Here is a 17,962-nt window from a genome sequence, read left to right on the forward strand (position 1 = left end):
AGTGTCCTCCAGGAGACAATTAAAAAGAAACAAGTTTAAAAGGTAGAAAGAAAACATGAGAAACAGATTATTTTAAACAGAAGCAGTTTAAAAGAAGTTCAGAGGAGAGAATATTTTTGATCGCTCCAAAGAGAATAAGCTTCGGGCTGCTTAGAACAGAATGAGTTTCCATTTGTTTATCTGCGTCCTTGCTGCATCGGGTTACAAGACACACGTGTGTGATTCCAGGTGGTCTGCTTAGGTGTGTCTGCCTACACTTACACGACAGCGTGGGGTGCAAGTAGGAGTGTGACGTATTTCTTTTGGCATGAATAAAACCTAACCTTAGAATAACAGTGTCTTGAGAATGTGGAGTAGAGGGGGCTTTATAAATTGTCTAATTTGTACTTTATTAGCATAATTGCAAAAGAAGAAACAGACGGAGAAGCAGGTCTCAGGAGATGTCTTCTCCTCTGACTCCCAGCCACGCGCACTTGTGTCCTGTGATGGTTTTGCGTTTGAGTGAAAATCCAGTGATGTGGGAGCATCCTCCATTTCGCATTTCTTAGGGCTCATCATGGAAATGACATCCTGAACTCTTTTTCTACTTAGGAAGACGTCTGTTCTCGTTTAAAAGATCACGTGAAACAGCTGGAAAGGAATCAAGAAGCCACCAGAGTGGAGAAGACCGAGGTCATCAGCAGGCTGTCGCGGAGCCTGGAGGAGACACAGAAGCAGTGCGTGCACCTGCTGCAGTCAGGTACTGGCTCCTGTGGGCTCAGTGCACCCGCCCGCCTGTGTGTTAGGCGCCCGGGGGACCGCCAATGACGGCGATGCCACGTGTCTTCCTTTAAAGATACATTGTTATACATGTCATTCATATTTTATTGAGTAATTTGCCGACAACTGAAGAGCACCAAATAAAAATAACAATCCTATTACTTGGAGAAAAGTATTATGACAGTTCGGATGTGTGTCTTCAAATGGAGCAGATGTACACACATAGATAGTGTCCTGCTTCCCTGTACTGTACATTTCTGAAAATACACTAAAGCCAGATACGCAAAACTCAACAGTACAATACTGTATATGTGAGAACATAAGTTCTACCCCGAAAGCTGAGAATGATTCCAAAATGCCATTATATTTTTTTAGACCCAATATTTGATCATCTGGTTCTATTCTTTTGTAGAACCTCTTCAGTATGTTCCCCACCTCACAGCAGAATAGCTACTTACCTAGTCATTCAGGGAAGAATTACATTTTTGTCATGTGTAAGATTTCTAATATGCTGGATGCGGTGCTTGCCTATAATCCCAGCACTTGGGAGGCTGAGGCAGGAGGATCACTTTGAGATTAGGGCCAACCTGAACTACAAAGCGAGACCCTATCTCAACAAACAAAAACAAAATAAAACAAAACAAAAAAAGTTTCTAATATGGTCTCCATCATACTAGGTTTGAGAAAATATATTCCTTTCTATGTCAGCAGGTATTTTATTTCTTATTTTTTTTTTTTTATCTATTTAGTGGTACTAGGGATTGAACCTATGGCTTTTGCACATTCCTAGCCCTTTAAAATTTTTTTTATTTTGAGACAAGGTTTTTACTAAGTTGCCCATGATGGGCTCAGATTTGTATCCTCCTGCCTCAGCTTCTCAGGGTGCTGGGATTACGCATCATTGTGCCCATTGAATTTATTATTTTTAATAAAATGATATTACAGTAAATGGCAATAATCAAACATTTGTACAAAGACTGCTTACTGTGTCTTTGTACAAAACTTGCTTAGTTTTGGGTAAAGGGTTCACATTGTACAGACAGGTCAGTAGTTATTCAGTAGGTGCATATGAAAGCCACACTTGGGTGTGTGAAGAACAATTCAGACTGTTGGCGCCATACGTGAAACAGGGCCTAAGTGGAGAACACTGAAGTCAAGCACACACAGGGGCTGGTCGAAAAATATGGTGAATGTTTAGTTTTTTTTTTTTTTTTTTTTTAAATGTTCTTTATAGTGAAAGACACACTGCCACAAATCACTATCAAAATACTTCCCTCCCCTCCAAAACACTTAACCCATGGTTCTTGCTGCCTTCTGAAGCAGCTTCGAAGTCCTCTTTCCTGAATGTCTTTATGAGGCTTATCAAAATTACAGTGAGTGAGGGGCTGGGGATTTAGCTCAGCGGCAAAGCACCTGCTTGGCAAGCGCAACGTCATGAGTTCGGTTCCTGGTACCGGAGAAAAACAAAACAAAACAAAACAAAACAAAACAAATTACAGTGAGTGGTGTTGCCAAGTGCCATGGGATAGAAAGGCAGGCTCACAAAGACATGAGGGCGTTTCCTCGTCCACCTCATCCAGCAGATCTGACACCATGTGACTCCTGCTTCCTCCTCACAGTCAAAATCACCACAAGCCAACTCAGGACATCAAGGCAGCCAGGGCAGCACGAGTGAAGACAGAGGGCTCCAGAGCTGCTCCAGAAAGTAGCAAGAACTGTGGGATGCGTGTGTTCAAAGCAGGGAGGACAGTGTGTCTTTTATTGTAATAAATTTTTAAAAATTTTAATAGTCACTGTTTTCCGTCATACCTCATGTATATTTTGATGGGGACACAGTTTGGACCGTACCCTGCCTGGCACTGCACCCGAACTACTTATGTATTCTTTTCTCCCAGTGGCATTTTTTGGTGAGCTTTTTTTTCTTGGCCATTAAAGGCCTTGCAAATTAGATTATTTTTAGCTGCATAATATGTTACGATTACCTCGCTTAACTGTTTCTGAGACGGTCATCTTTGGAGGCGGCTCAGTGAAGTCCCTTTTAAATGAGAGCCTTCCAGTACACTTGGAACATTGGTTTGCTAACATTTTGGAATCACAGAACTAACATACTTTCTCATGCGGAGCTTGGAGTGCTGGAAACAAGCATTTAGAAAGATGCTAAAACCAGCAAGATGTAGTTTTCTTCTTTGGCTTTCTATGAATTGGGCTGTCACGCGGCTGCTCCAGACCCTTGGCGAGTGCTAAAGTCTGGAGATGTGGCCCATGTGATCCCTAGTGAGGTCACCCCGCAGCCCACGCTGTGGGTTGGGAACGTCAGGACCAGGCTTGTGCCTTGTGAGCCCTGTCGCCGGATCCCTTTACGGCCCTGGGGAGCTCTTGGTGCTAAAGCAGAACTCGGCGCCGCCGTTCTGCCAATTGCACGCGTTCTGCCCATCGCAGGCCCTCATCCCGCACACTCAGCCTGTCATGTGCCCTCTCCCCGCAGGCTCCATCCAGGAGGTGGCGCAGTTGCGGCTCCAGCTGCAGCAGGCACAGAAGGCGCATGCGCTGAGTGAAAACATGAACAAGGCCCTGCAGGTGAGCGCAGTCCCAAGGGACCCTGGGTAACCAGGGTAGGCGGGGCCACATCAGCGATTGGCTCTTAGCTCTCTCGACATAGAGAGGTGGTTGGGCCTTCTTAACACCCGCCCATGGGAGTTGTTCACCCTCTCACCCACACTGTTAGGTGTGCAAGCCCAGGTCTGCCCCTTCCCAGGGCCCAGACTTTCGTCTTTCCCAGGAATAAGTTCAGCCGCATGTGTGTATGTAGCATGTTTCCTGTAGCGGCCATTCTCTCACATCCTTCTCCACTGCTATTTATATTTGCCACTGAAAGGGGAGGATACCCATGTTTATAGCAGTACAACTTATATAACAGCTACATCTTGGGAGCACCCTGTATGCCCATCAACGGATGAATGGATAAAGAAAATGTGGCATTTATACACAATGGAGCACTACTCTTCCGCGAAGGATAAACTAAAGACATTTAAGAGAAAATGCGTGTGCCTTGAGACCATAATGTTACAAGAAATAAATCAGACACATGGTTTCTCCTCTATGAGAAGCCGAAGTATAAATAAAAAACAAAATAAAAGATGGATAATAGGAAACAAGGAGATAGATGTTTTGCAAATGGGAAAGATAGAGGGAAGGCGAAAGAACGGGAGGAGAAGGGGATAACAAAAGAATCGAGGTGTGTTTGTACAGGTGCCAGCTCCCCATGAGGAATATAACGTACGTACAGCAGACACGTGCTTGAAGACATTTTCTGCTGCCAGATGATCATTAAAACCTGGAACAGAATAACTGATTTCTTCATACAGGAAAGTAATGGCGATTGTCTTCAATACTTCTGTGTTCTAGGAGGAATTAACAGAACTAAAAGATGAAATTGCTCTCTATGAATCTGCTGCAAAGCTAGGAATACTTCCAAGTGACTCCGAAGGAGAATTAAATGTAGAACTCACCGAATCATATGTGGATTTGGGTATTAAAAAAGTCAACTGGAAAAAATCCAAAGTGAACAGGTATCGAGGGAGTATTTTAGTTTGCTGTAGAGGGACCTACATGGTGAATAAGGCTGGTGTTATATGGTAAACAGGTGGCACCAGGCGTGGAAGAATGAGGACTAGGGAGCCTTGGATGTGGAGCAGCGTGGTTTCAGAAACTTTTACTAATGCATCAGTGTCTGAAATCAAAGTGCACAGAAACCTGAGATATTGATGCTGTTCTGTTGTCAATACTCCAAAAGATACCTCAGCTCCACAAAGGTAAAAGGTAGTCAATGTCGTTAAAGTACACAAAGGAAATTCTGGCTGTGATTTGCATCTGTTCTCACTATTGAGGTGGGGACATACTTTTTTTGTGTTAACACTGTGTATTCAAACCAGACAGCTTGCATTTATTGATCGAAGGTATGTGAGCAAATAAACATCGTTGTTTCCTTTCCTTTTTTTCCCTTACCATGAGGTTAGGTTATGAAATAGAGATAGAATGCTCATAAAGTGGAGATTCTGTCTTTATACTACTGCTTAATACAGATTCCTGAGCAAGCTCATGGAACGGACTGCTGCTTCAACCCTCCCGGGTGTGGCAGGGAGGGAGTGGTGGTGGTTGAAGAGGGAGTATTAGACACTTAAAGGATGAAGGAGTGAACAGATGAGCCTTCTTTCATCCTCTCAGACTTTGGAAATGCTGTGTGGAAGATCTGTGCCAAGCTCTGGGAATACAGTACAAAAAAATGGCGCAGAAGCTGTCCTCCCCCCTCAGAATGCACATTTGTCTGGCCAGGGAGAAAGGAGCCGGGTTACCTCTAAGCAGCCGGATACTGCTCAGTGTGAACACTTGATGTGCAAAGTCAGATTTCCCCTTTTTCTCTCCTGGTTTTGTTACTGGGGTCTGGGCTGCAATGGCCTCCCTCTGGAGATTCTCTCCAGGTTCTTGTTGTCCTGAACAAAGATGGCGAGGTTTCACTTTCATTAAAGGTAGGAAAAGAAGTACGCCGTGTAGAGTGAGAGTGGGCCACTGAAGAGAGACAGCACACTGGCAGCAAAGTTAATGGCCACTCTGTTTTGTGTCCTCCATGCCCATGTCATATCTAGGCCATCCTGTCAAAAACCTGTTTAGTCTCATGCCAGAATTTTCTGATTGGTCCCAGGTGCACGGCTTGGTCACATGTGCCCTGAATCTCCGTGATTGACGGGTCCCACCCACCTGCCAGCTGTCTGGCCATGCCCTAATCTCCTGCCTCGGTTTGGTTTAGGGACCAGAAATGGGATATTAGGAAAAGATTTCATTTAAGCTAAGGAAAGTGTTTCTTAAGTGCCTTGGCCTTCATCACACTATCTGATTTGTAGATTAGATCTGAGTTTACAAAACATTATTACGTTATTGTTCAGTGACAGTGTTTAATGCATATTGTGTTTCAGGTGTTAAGCAACTAAATACAGACATATAAATCTCCTGAAGAGTTTGCTCTACAATAGGCTTTAGAGGGTATGTGTTTTAATACTGTATTCTGTGTTTTAGAACTGTAAGATGAAATTCAGTAAATCTGAAGTTCTCAGGTGGTTTTGTGAAAGAAGTTGCTACTGTGCAGTTTACTGAGGTCCACTGATCTGGCAGTCTGTCTGCAGGGACTCATCTCTGCAGATCACAGCTACACATGAGAAGGGAGCAGAGAGGAAAACAGCAGGACTAGCTTGGGATGTTTTTAATGGCAGCCCCCTTGAAGCTCTTATGTTAGGGCCATAATGACTTAGGTTCATTTGTGTGTGTGTGTGCACGTGCACACACACACACACACACACACACACACCTGCGTGATCTTGTTTCGCAGCTGGCTGCAGTGGAGCTAGGGCATGGGGCAGGCGAGATTCTACCTGTGCCCAGGTCAGACAGCTGCACCTTAGCAAGGAGAGACCATGAACACCCGGGGCTGGAGTTGCCACATGGCAGGGCAGGTAGCCTTACACATTGGTCCACGGCACAATGTGCAGTTCTGATCCCAAGTTGTGGAAGAAGCCTGAGATAGCTAAAGCAAAAGAGGAGGTGTGTTTCACATTTTAAAGACAGATTTACGTAAAATTTTAAAGTTAAATGTGATCATCTGGAAAACTCACTGCCATGAATGTCTTATTTCCTGTCAATGCTAGATAAATTCTAAGGGGCCTGTGAGAAAGCATGGGTTTAGGGACTGTTTTAAACTGTAGCTTTTCCATTTCTCACTGGCTTTATGACTTTGGGCAAGTTTCTTGCCCCTTCTGAGCCTGTTTCCTTCTGAGGCTTGATACCACTTGGAGGTTATAAGGTAAAGATTAAAATAGATAATGTAAGTGCCTCATGTGCCATGTTCTAGCACATATTAGGCACTTAAAAAGATATCACTTGTTATATAATAGGTGGTTGTTTAAAATATGCCATTGGCCTGGCGTGGCGCACACCTGTAATCCTGGCATTCGGGAGACTGAGGCAGGAGGATCGTTGTGAGTTTGAGACCAGCCTGGGCTACAAAGTGAGCTCAAGGTCAGCATGAGCTGCATAGCATGAGACCCTGTCTCAAAAAGACAAAAAACGGGGCTTGGCTCTGGAGTTGGGTTCGAATCCCAGTTGAAAACTTTTGATCCTCAATCGTGTGGCAAATGTTGGTTCCAAATGTAAAGGTTGGGAAAACTGGCTCTCAGCAGAACTGGGATTCAAACCCAACTCCAGAGCCAAGCCCCGTTTTCTGTGTGTTCATAGTTACATGACAGTCAAACCTTTTTCCCTGAAAGCTTGTTCTTTACATCTTTTAGTTTTGAGATCAGAGATACAGTTCATGCCAAAAAAGAATTTTTTGACAATTTGTTTTACTTTATTTTGTGCCATAATTGGCCTGGGAGCTGGCTAACAAATACATGTATAGCATGATGTCCTCCCAAATGTATTTTGCTGCTTTTGAACTTTCTGTTTGTTTTGCACTTATAGTAATTTTGAAGCATTTGCCTGTGGATCATACACTGAGAATCAAACCCTTTTGCTAGTAAAGTTGGCAGTGGGCATGTCCAGCAGGGCAGGCTGAGCGTAGCTGAAGCAGAGCCTTTGGGCCTGGAGGCCCAGCGAGGAGACATCCAGGGAAATGCAGGCTAAGGGGCGAAAACACCTTCTCCTCCTCCCACCCAGCAGTTTAACAGATGATAACGTGGCTCTGAGAAAATGCAAAACCTCTATCCTCAGATTCAGTAGAAACGATGCAGGAGAGAAGAGCTTTGTACCTCTCCTCTGACGGCCATGAGTGAGAGGAAGCCGCAGTTTTCCCGGTGTTGAGAAGTTTAGCTCTTGTTGACTTGAGCGGCTTTCAAATCACTGACCTAAATATTAGCGGCTCCCAGCATTTAGCCCTGGCTACCACCTCTCTTAAGCTACTGCCTAGTAAATTTTAAGGGCTTAGCCTCAGTGTTGTATTTTACATCCCTGGAATTTGAGTAGCTAAATCTGCATGCAGCTCTCAGACAGCTTCCTCTCGCCCTTATTATAGTTGGCTGCTAAGCTCCAATAATAAACATTTAACAAGTGGGATGCCTTTTCCCTTTGGTCTTCTCAGCAGGCTTCGTGCGGGACCACAGTTTATTTGGATTTTGGGGAACCAGCTTCCATAGGGCTTAGCCGTGAGTCTTCCACGGGATTGGTCACCACAATGCCTTGCCCTTGTGCGGGGGGCGGGGGGGGGGAGAAAGTTATTTTAGCAAGCACTTTCTCTGCTCACTTGGCTCCCTGTGGGAGTACAGGATGTGCTATTTCAGTGGTCAGCCTTCAGGCAGAAAAGAAATTAGGGAGGCATAATACGTTAGCTGAGTAAAATAAGGGCTCAGCTTAGCATTCATCCTGTTGTATACCCCAGGAAGATGAAAATGTAATCTGTTGTGCATTTTATTTCTTATATATATCTTATATATATAAAGAAGTGGTTTAAATAGGTGAATTTTAGATATACAGATGTACTTACACAATACATATACAAAAGTTACCCATGCTTGGGTACTTACCCATAACATCTTTTAAAAATGTGTCTTAAAAAAATCTACATAATTTTTTGTTCCTTCTCTTTCTGTCTATTCTAATATTTTGTTTGGAATTATCTGAAAGTGAAGAATTGAAAAAAATTTAACTCAGATACTCTTATTTTTTTGTTTAAATTTTTTTAGGAAAGTTTAGATTTACAGAAACGTGTATCAGATGGACAGTTCCTATATACATAGCCGCCATTTTTCCTTACTAATATCTTACATTATTACAGTTTGTTTGTTTCCATTCATGAGCAGTACTGACTGGTGTCCATAGTTTATTCAGATTTCTGTAGTTTTTACTTAATGTCCGTCGTTTGTTCAGATTTGCCTAGCTTTTTTGTAATGTCCCTATTTTCTGTCCAAAATCCCACCCAGGAGACCACATTTCATTTAGAAGTCATGTTTCCGTAGGTCCTTTTTGCCTTCCCTTCATTTTGATGACCTTCATGGTTTTGAAGAATATTATTCAAGTATTTTACAGCAAGCCCCGTATTAGAATTTGATGTTTTTCTCATGATTATATTTTTTCATGGGTTTTGTGCAAAAAGACCACAGAGATAAGATTCCATTTTTATGACATCATATCAAAGGTGCATACTACCAATTATTTATTTTCAAAACTTCCTTTTCCATTGTGGAAAATTTAGAAATATAGATGAACCATAGAGAAGAAAGTAAAAATCATCTGTGATCTTATCTCACATAAAGAAAGCCACTGGTAACATTTTGGTCTATAATTCCCCCATTATCTGCTTTGTATGCTTCTAAAAGATAAATAATAACAAATGTCCTGTTTTACGATGTCTTTTAATGCGGTACAGTGAAATCTTTTAATGCCAGTAAATACTGTAAACTTAATTTTTAATGGATATATAAATATTTTAGTAAGACAAAGTTGTTATAAACTTGTACTCTAAGTAATGCAGTACCATCACTCTGAGCATCCACGTGGTGAGGCTCTCACCTAGAGGTGAGGTGCTCCATCTTTTTGCTTCCCTAGGAAGGGTGTGCAGCAGTTGAGGGTGTGGGTGGGTGTTGCCAGGGAACCCTACAGTCTGCAGCACTGCCCGTGCCACAGGGCAGGACCCATTTTTCTGCACCCTGGCCGTTGTTTCATGGTTACTCTTCCAGTATAGAGTTTTATGTCCTGGGTTGTTAGATCTGTCAGTCTGTGCCTTTATGATTTCAGGCTGTTTAAAAAGATGATTTCTTTCTAGTGCTTTTTGTATATAGTTTTATGCTTAAGATTGTGAACTATAACACATAAAGACAAGCACATGAACGTAAGTGTAGAATTTCATGGGTTGCTAGAAGGGGAGTACTCCGGAGATCACTCCTGGGTCGAGAAATGAGCATTGCCTGTAGCTGCCGTATCCCTCTTTCCATTCCTAGCCTGGAGGTAAGTGCTTTCTAAGCCGTCCTGGCATCCATTCTCTTGCTTTTTCTTATGCTTTTGATACTTAATTATTCGTACCTAGAGATTTAGGTTTGTCCTCATATTAAAATAATTCATATAGCAGGTGTTTTATATTTTCTTGTTCTTGGGCTAACTTTATTGAAGTATATTTCGCATACCGTAAAAGTCATGCAGTTTAAGTGTACAGTTCAGTGGTTTTAGTGTGTTCAGAGAGCTGTATAACCACTGTCACAACAGCCAAAAAAAAAAAAAAAAAACAAAAACAAGCCCAGAACCAAAACAGACCCCAAGCCCCATACCGATTGCTGGTCATTCCCTGTTACTTCTTCTTGCCTCACAGCTCCAGGTAACCCCAGCCTACCCCTGTCTCTATGGATTTGCCTACTGTGTCCATTTCACACAGTGGTATTACATGGTCTTCTGTGATTGACTTCTTTTACTTTGGTAATATTTTCAAGGTTCGTCCATGTTGTGTTGTGTATTAGCGCATCATTTTGTAGCCTGATAATAATTTCATTCATATATATATATATATACTAAGTCATGGCAACTCTGTTTATCATGTTGAGGAAATATCAAATTGTTTTCTAAGGTGTCTTCACCATATTACATTCCCACCAGCAATGTATGAGAGTTCAGATCACCATGTTTTTGCCAACACTTATTTTCACTCCTAGTGGGTGTGAAATGGTATCTTATTATGATTTTGATTTGCTAATGATGTGGTCTCTTAATCACTTTTGGCCATTTATGTATCTTATTTGGTCTGTTTTACAAATTTTTGTCTGTTTTACAATTGGATTATTTGTTTAGTATTAAGAATTCTTTTTAGCCAGTTTTTCAGTTTTTAAAAAATGTATTTTTTTTTTTTTTTTTTGGTTTTTCTCTGGTACCGGGAACCAAACTCACGACCTTGCGCTTGCCAGGCAGGCGCTTTGCCGAAAAAATGTATTTTTATTAGTCAATGTTTGTAGCACATAGTGATTACACTTATTGTGGGGACTTGGCACATACACATAACACGTCTCAGTTCTTTTTTATGTCCCCTTCCTCTCCCTCCTTCTCTTGGTCACCTCCTTCATCTACGCTGAACACAGTTCCCTTGTCAGGTATATGATTAGCAAATATTTTCTCCTGTTCTGCCCTCCCTTGTTTTACTTTCTTGATGCGAGCCTTTTGACCCCTACAGCCCTTAATTTTATGAAGTCCAAGTTACAGATTTCATTTCCTTTGGTTGCTTGTGCTTTTGGTACAGATATAAGAAATCATTCTCTAGTCCAAGGGTCTCATGATTTATATCTATGTTTTATTCTAAGAGTTTTATCTCCTATGTTAGTCTTGGTATTTATTTTGTGTATGGTGTGAGGTAGGGATCTAACTTCAGTCTTTTGCATGGGGATATCCAGTTGTCCCGGCAGCACTTGTTGAAAAGACAATTTCATATTAATCGTTTTGACGCTCTTACTGAGAATCAGTTGACTGTAAGTAAGGGTTTATTTTCTGGGTTCTCAGTGTATCCCATTGATCTCTGTGTGTGTTCTTATGCCAGTACTGTACCATCTTGCTATGACTTTGTAGTAAAAAAAAAAAAAAAACACTAGAAAGTGTAAGTCCTGCAAATGTGTTTGTTTTCAAGATTGCTTTGGCTTTCTGGATTTCTCCCATTCCTCTGTGAATTTTTTTTTTTTTTTTTTTTTTTTTCTCCGGTACCAGAAATTGAACTCACGACCTTGCACTTGCCAGGCAGGTGCTATGCCGCTGAGCTAAATTCCCAGCCCCTCCTCTGTGAATTTTAGTATCAGTTTGCCAGTTTCTGTAAAGAAGTGAGCTGGGATTTTGGATGTTGTACTGAATTTGATGGATGTTATTGCTATTTAGCAATATTGTCTTTTGATCTTTGAACATGGAGTTTAAAAAAGTTATATCTTTAATTTCTTTCCTTAATATGTTACAATTTTTAGTCAAGTCATACTTTTATTAAATTTATTCTACGTTTTGTATCCTTTTTGTTACTTTTGCAGAGTTACTTTGTTACTTTGTTAGTTACTTTATAAAGGAGTTACTTTGTTACTCGTCTTTGTTATTTTTGGTTGGCTTATTAATATTAGATGAAATACAGTTGATCTTTTGGTATGTTGATCTTTTATACTGTCACATTGCTGAAGTGGTTTATTAGTTCAAATAGTTTTCTAGTAGACACCTCAGGATTTTTTGTATTCAAGTCCGTGTCATCTGAACAAAAGAGATAATGTTGCTTCTTTTTAATCCGAATGCCTTTTCCTTTTTTGACAATCCTTCTGGTTAGACCCCCTATAACACCATGGAATAAAAGTGGCAAGAGCAGAGATTCTTCCGTTGGTCTGGATCTTAGCGGGAAATGCTTAGTCATTGTCTTTCATTGTCCTTTAGGGTGAATGTTAGCTGTAGGGTTTTTCATAGGTATGAGTGTTCTTTAGATTATCTTTTTTCACTCAACATTGTGTTTGTAGCATGTAGCTGTCACTCATTCTTTTTTATGTATGCATGTCTCTTTATTTTAAATGAGTATTTATTTTCCATTCAGTTGTTCATAGATTCTTATGTTGCTTCCTGGTATGATAAAACAATAAAAACATGTTATATACTTCCAAGCTACAGTGATGAGATGAGGATAGAATAAACATTCCTGTTTCAGGAGGGAGAAATAGTCAAGTGGAAAGGAGTATTAAGCCCTAAGCAGCATCAGAGCCCAGCTGGGTGGATGTTAAAGTCCAGAGCTTCAGGTCTGGCATCTTGTGCATAGTGGTGTGAGGGTTAGTTGGGGAATTTGACAGCCGTTTTCTTTATGTTTCTTCTGCTTGAGACACATTGGATGTCTAGGTTTTATGGGAGTTTTATTTTCATTAAATTAGGGAAATATTGGCCATATTTTTTCAAATATTCTTTCTCCTTCTCCTCTGCTCTTCTGGAACTTCAATGATACATGTCAGAAAACTTAATGTGCTGGGAGTATTTCTGTTTCAGGCTTTCTGTGTTTAATTGTGTAGTATTATTTATATATTTTATGTTCATTGGTCATTTCACCTTCATATGCTGTTAACTTCATCCAGTATGTTTTTCACTTTAGACATTATAACTTTTTGTGTCTCCTTAAGTTCAATTTGGGTTGGGTTTTTTGTTTTTGTGGGTGGTGGTGGTGGTGGTGCTAGAACTCAAACCTGGGGTTTTCTTTTAGGCTGGATGAGCACCCTGCCACTGAGCTACACCCCCAGTCCCAGCCCTTGGTATCTTTTATGTCTTCGTTTCTCTGCTCATCTTATGGAATACATTTGATTAGTCTTATTACGTGTGTTATTGCTGGGTCAGTCTCTATTGATTGATTTTTCTCCTGATTATTATTCATGTTTTCTTCTTTCCTGCTTCTTTGTATGCCTGGGGAATTTTGATTGCATGTTAGACATTTTGAATCGTGTGCTTTGGATGCTGGATTTTACTGTTTCTGAAAATGTACTTGGACTTTTTCTGTGACACATTTAAGTTACTTGGAATCCATGCAATCCAAGGCTTTCTTTATAGGCTTTGTTTGTTAGGTCGGATTCAGGGCAGCAGTTAAGCAGGGACTAAATCAGTGATTGACATACCATGTAACATAGGAGCTATTCCTGTCATGACTCATATTCCTAGCCCTATTCTTACCCTGCTGGTCTCTGTCTCTCTCTCTCTCTCTCTAGCTCCGTTTTGTGATGGCTAGCATTTAGTATTCTTTTCCTCCTCAATCCACATGTTATTTCTGCTGGAGTATGAATAAACACATGCAGTGTACAACATCACAACTGTAAGCCACGTCAGAGTTCACAGCAAGGCTAAGCTTGAGACTCATCTTTCCATGAGTGAGCTTAGTTTCTTGTGCATAGGGATACAGCAAAGGTGATACCCTTGTGTGTGTGCGTGTGTGTTTGTGTGTGTGTGTCAAAATTTGAAGTTGTTTTGAAATGTGCATATGTACTTGTATAGGTGACAAAACATGTTGTGTTACTGATTTAGTTCTTACTAGCACAATTTCCCTACCAGCGCTGTGCAGCAGGAAGACCCGAATGAGGACCTTTCGAAGGACGAGGTCATCCTGAGGCTGAAGGCAGATGTGCAACGTTTGCTGGACAGCAACTCGGCAAAGCGTCACCTGGTGTCTCAGTTACAGAGTGACCTCAGAGCCTGTCGCCAGAACATTGAGGATCTCCAGCAAGCGAAGACGGATGGCAGGAGCATGGAGCTAGAGGTGTGTATAGCTGTAGAGAGAAAAAGCCATTTTAAAAAGATGTAGTAAAAGAGATTTTATACTTCATGTATTGAAGTTACACCTTTGGTTGTCAAGGGTTTTTTTTGACTCCTTCAGAAGGAAAGTTTAAGGGAATAAATGCTCCTTAAAGAGGTATGTTTTCTGTGTCCTCTCAGGACCTAGTAAATGAGATGTTAAGTAAAATTCCTTTACCACAGATACCCGGAAGCGTGTTGTAGGACAGGGTTTCTGTATTTCTTCAGGGTTGTCTTATACCAGCAATACTTTAAAACCTGATGAAAAGAAATCCTGTGCAAGGAGATCCTGTAGAATTTTGTCTATGAGATTTCCCTGGCCTACATTCTAATAACAGAACTCATTCTGTACAAGGACATTAGTTACATAGTTCCGGAAGAACAGATGAAGGAGACCCAGAATCAGGCTGTGTCAGTCCTTGGAATCTGCCTCCATATTGTTCTGTCGGTAGCTTTACTTGGTAGATGAGGAAAGGGAAGCTAGAGGAGTTTGTGCTCCTTCTGAGCTGCAGTCAGTCTTGGGCAAATCAGAGCTGAAGCACGTCGCAGTTATTTCCTGAAGGTCATGCTGTCACAGGGATCTTCCTTTAATAGTGCCTTTTCCACCTTTATTGTACATATTCTCACTATCTATACTCTGGAGAGAAAGTTCATAAAGACCTGGTCATAAGAAAAGGAAAAAGAAAGGGGAGGACGGGGAATGCAGGTAGTTTTTATGGTTAAGATGTGAAGTGTCCCCCAAAGACTCATGTGTTGAGGGCTTGACCTGGTGCAGCCGTGTTCAGAGCTGGGACCTAGAGAGGTAACGATGGGGGTGCTGACCGAGACTGTGAATTCAGAGCTGAAGATGGGGCCCAGTTGAAGGACAGAGATCACGGGGGGTATGCGCTGAAGGATGCATCTTGTCCCCAGCCCCTTCCCCTTTGGCTGATCTACTCCTCTACTGCTTCCTGGCTGCCTTTGCCCTGAGTCTCTGCCTTGGAACCAGCTGACCATGGACCGAAACTTTGGAAGCCACAAGCCAAAGCGACCCTCTCTTCCTGTAAGCTATGTGTGTCAGGTATTTTGCCCCAGCAACGGAAAGCTGGCTAACGCAGTAGTAGACTCCTTTTAATCCTGGAGAGAAATAATTTTTTGCTTCCTACTTTAGAACTGTTTTATTTCTTGATCCTTTAAACGAGGAGTTGTATTCATTAAAAATTCCTAAGTCAAAGTATGTAAAGTGTTCTATGGTGTTAATTATTGTGGAATTTTAAGTGTAGCTAATTTCTTTTCCAGAAATAATAGTGTATTTTTACTGTCAAAATCCTGCCCGGTCTGGTTTCCTGTTCTCAGTAAATGGATTTGATAACTTTAACATTGCTTTTAGTGTTAACAGGACGCTCTCCCGCACATTTAACATCTTTAAATCAATGTATTTTAATTGTGACCGTGTGCTTCTCTTTGAAAGGGTGGGAATGAAAGTGTGTGTCTCAGTGTGTGGTAGGAGGCTGGATTTCATTGACTGAGGCATCTTAGTGAGCGTGTCCTGAGGTGCAGAGCAGGACCCTGCTTTGAAGTGTGGACCTTGACTGCGGCCTACGGTGCCCACGCCTTTGTCCCATGTTGGAGTCACTAGTGGTACCTGCTGCGGAAACACGCCCCGCGTGTGGCTGTCGATGGTGGCTCTGCCTTGGGGGTCTTCTCCAGCCCTTCCTGTTGCCTCTGAGTTGGGCGGACTGGTAGCTTAGAGGGAGCTCTCTCAGTTTTAAGTACACTTTTTGTCCTGCTACCCTTTTGCCATGGTGATTTCTCAGTAGTCCGCCTCTAAGCTCTGATTTTTTTTTCTTTCTCCAGTCCTTTCTCTGCTTATGTCTGTTCTATCAGTGTACTATGTGGTGATTTCCTAGGGATATTGCCTGGGTAACTCTGCAGATTTGCTCCTATTTGTTGAATACGTGCACCTTTTTCTTAGTGGCAGAATGGGAAAGGAAGTTGTCACTTAACCAGCGAGGGGGGGTTTCTTTTTCAAATACCCAAGTCCATAGTCATCTAGCCAGCCCAGGAGCACCTTCACAGCGTGCTTTGCCTCCTGCATCTTTTCTCACAGAACTTCTAATTTGCCTGGAAATAAAATGAGAACACATGTTTTGGAGGTATTGGGTGATATATAATCTGAAGAGCAGATCCTTGCTATTTATTTATTTAAAAGTGAGTCTGTGTGAGGTCTTGTGCGATTCAGTAATGAAACAGTGGCCATTCCTTGAAGAAACCTAGAACCTGAACAGTGATATTCAATAGAAATACAATGTAGCCACACACTAACGTAGAAGTCCTTTTAGTAGACCTAATAAGGTAAAGTAATATGTGTAATTAATTTTAATTACGCGCTTCATGTAGCCCAGCCTAGATGCTCCTGGACTTGCGATGGAGTATGTCCCAAAAATTCATCATAAGTTCAAAATAGGACAAGTTACGAATGCCTTTACTACACCCAATCTAGCAAACTTTGTAGCTTAGCCCCACCTCCTTTAAAGTGCTCAGAACGCTGTGGTTGGGGAACATCTTGTGATGCGAAGCCAGGTTGATAATCATGTGTTCAGGGTCTCACAGGGTCAGTAAGCTGTCACATGTAGTGTTACAGATCACAAGGGAACGGGTACCTGTACCCTGGTATAGGAAGGATGCTACACAATTTGAAGAAAGTGCTGTGAGAAGGAATCACTAATGAGGCTTGGGATAAGGTAGGGCGATAAGATGGGCTTAGTGGAATCTTTGCAGAGAGGATATTTGATCTTGGTCCTGAAGGGCAGATCTAGACGAGAAGGTGGGAAAGGCTGTCTATCATTGAAGAGAGCTATTTAAAAGGACCTCGCACATAAGCTGGTGTGACCAGCGGGTGGGGCATGTGGACACAAGCTTGTGTTACACAGGTGCTACCGTTTTCGAATCATTATTGAGGCTGAAAAGATTTGCACCTCTCATGTCTGTTTTCGTAAAGAATGATCACAGAGGTCATCAGATCCTGGGGTTAATGAAATGATAGCGAACCTCTGCGTTCTGCAGGGAATGAGAGAGAAAGAGCATCCATCTAAACATCTCTGGATATCTTTTTAAAGAGAACTGGCTATCAGTTTCTCGCTGCCGTATTTCTAAGTATGAGTACCTATTAAGAAGGCCAGCGGGACTGCTTGCTATGTAGACATTTGGCATGTTTCTTGTGTGAACACTTTAATCATACAGTTAGTTATACTTACTGCTTCATGCATACTTTGGAGTACATTTTATATCCAGTTATATCCATCTTAGCATAAAACCTTTTAGAGTTATTGCAGGGGGTTATGGTTTTTGCTTTCATGGCATGATTTCATAGCAGTGGTTTATTTCAAGCCGGATTATTACAAGCTTGTTCAGGAATCTTATCTATAGTAATAAAACTGCTTCTGTACAAAACGTGGATGTACTGTTCTATGACATTTCCAGGATAATATTGAGGAAAACTAGAAGACTGCCCATACGTAGCACGAGACAGTAACTAGGAGTAGGTCAAATATTAGGCCATTCACTGCAAGTGACTCACTTGTGATAGAATGTGGCAAAGGCCTTAGGAAAACCAGACTGGCTTAGCAATAGTCGGGGCCCATATCTGTACTGAATGTCTTGTGAACATGATAAATAAAACAGAGGCTTTTGAGTCTGATCCTCAGTGAAAATCTTTACCTTACTTCAAGTTGTGTTTAAAGCTATGCTCCGATTCCAGAAGTACTTGGTAGGCCGTGTTCGGTGACCGGCTCAGCCAACTTCTGGCTAGAATCCCTTCAGACACAGAGTTGGCATGTTATATTTCTTGATTTCTTGAAGACAGTGTGTTTGAGAGTCTACCTTTGGGAAGACGTTTAAGTGATCCTTTTCTTCTTGAAGATGTCATCCC

The 17,962-nt window shown here is 41.7% G+C and overlaps 1 protein-coding gene across 5 annotated transcripts in view; it reads left to right on the forward strand.

Annotated features, from left to right (window-relative positions):
* Positions 1–17,962, forward strand: part of Cep152 (centrosomal protein 152kDa) — a gene marked incomplete at its 3' end in the record, with an annotated part of 89,398 nt that overhangs the window by 36,783 nt on the left and 34,653 nt on the right. For all 5 annotated transcript variants that reach the window (XM_013510302.1, XM_013510301.1, XM_013510303.1 and 2 more), the window contains 4 exon segments: positions 592–739; positions 3,245–3,336; positions 4,165–4,328; positions 13,813–14,017. In XM_013510302.1, the coding sequence (XP_013365756.1) occupies positions 592–739; positions 3,245–3,336; positions 4,165–4,328; positions 13,813–14,017 (609 nt within the window).

The sequence above is a fragment of the Chinchilla lanigera genome, unplaced genomic scaffold, assembly GCF_000276665.1.
Source record: "Chinchilla lanigera isolate Chin_1 unplaced genomic scaffold, ChiLan1.0 scaffold00008, whole genome shotgun sequence".
Classification (NCBI taxonomy): domain Eukaryota; kingdom Metazoa; phylum Chordata; class Mammalia; order Rodentia; family Chinchillidae; genus Chinchilla; species Chinchilla lanigera.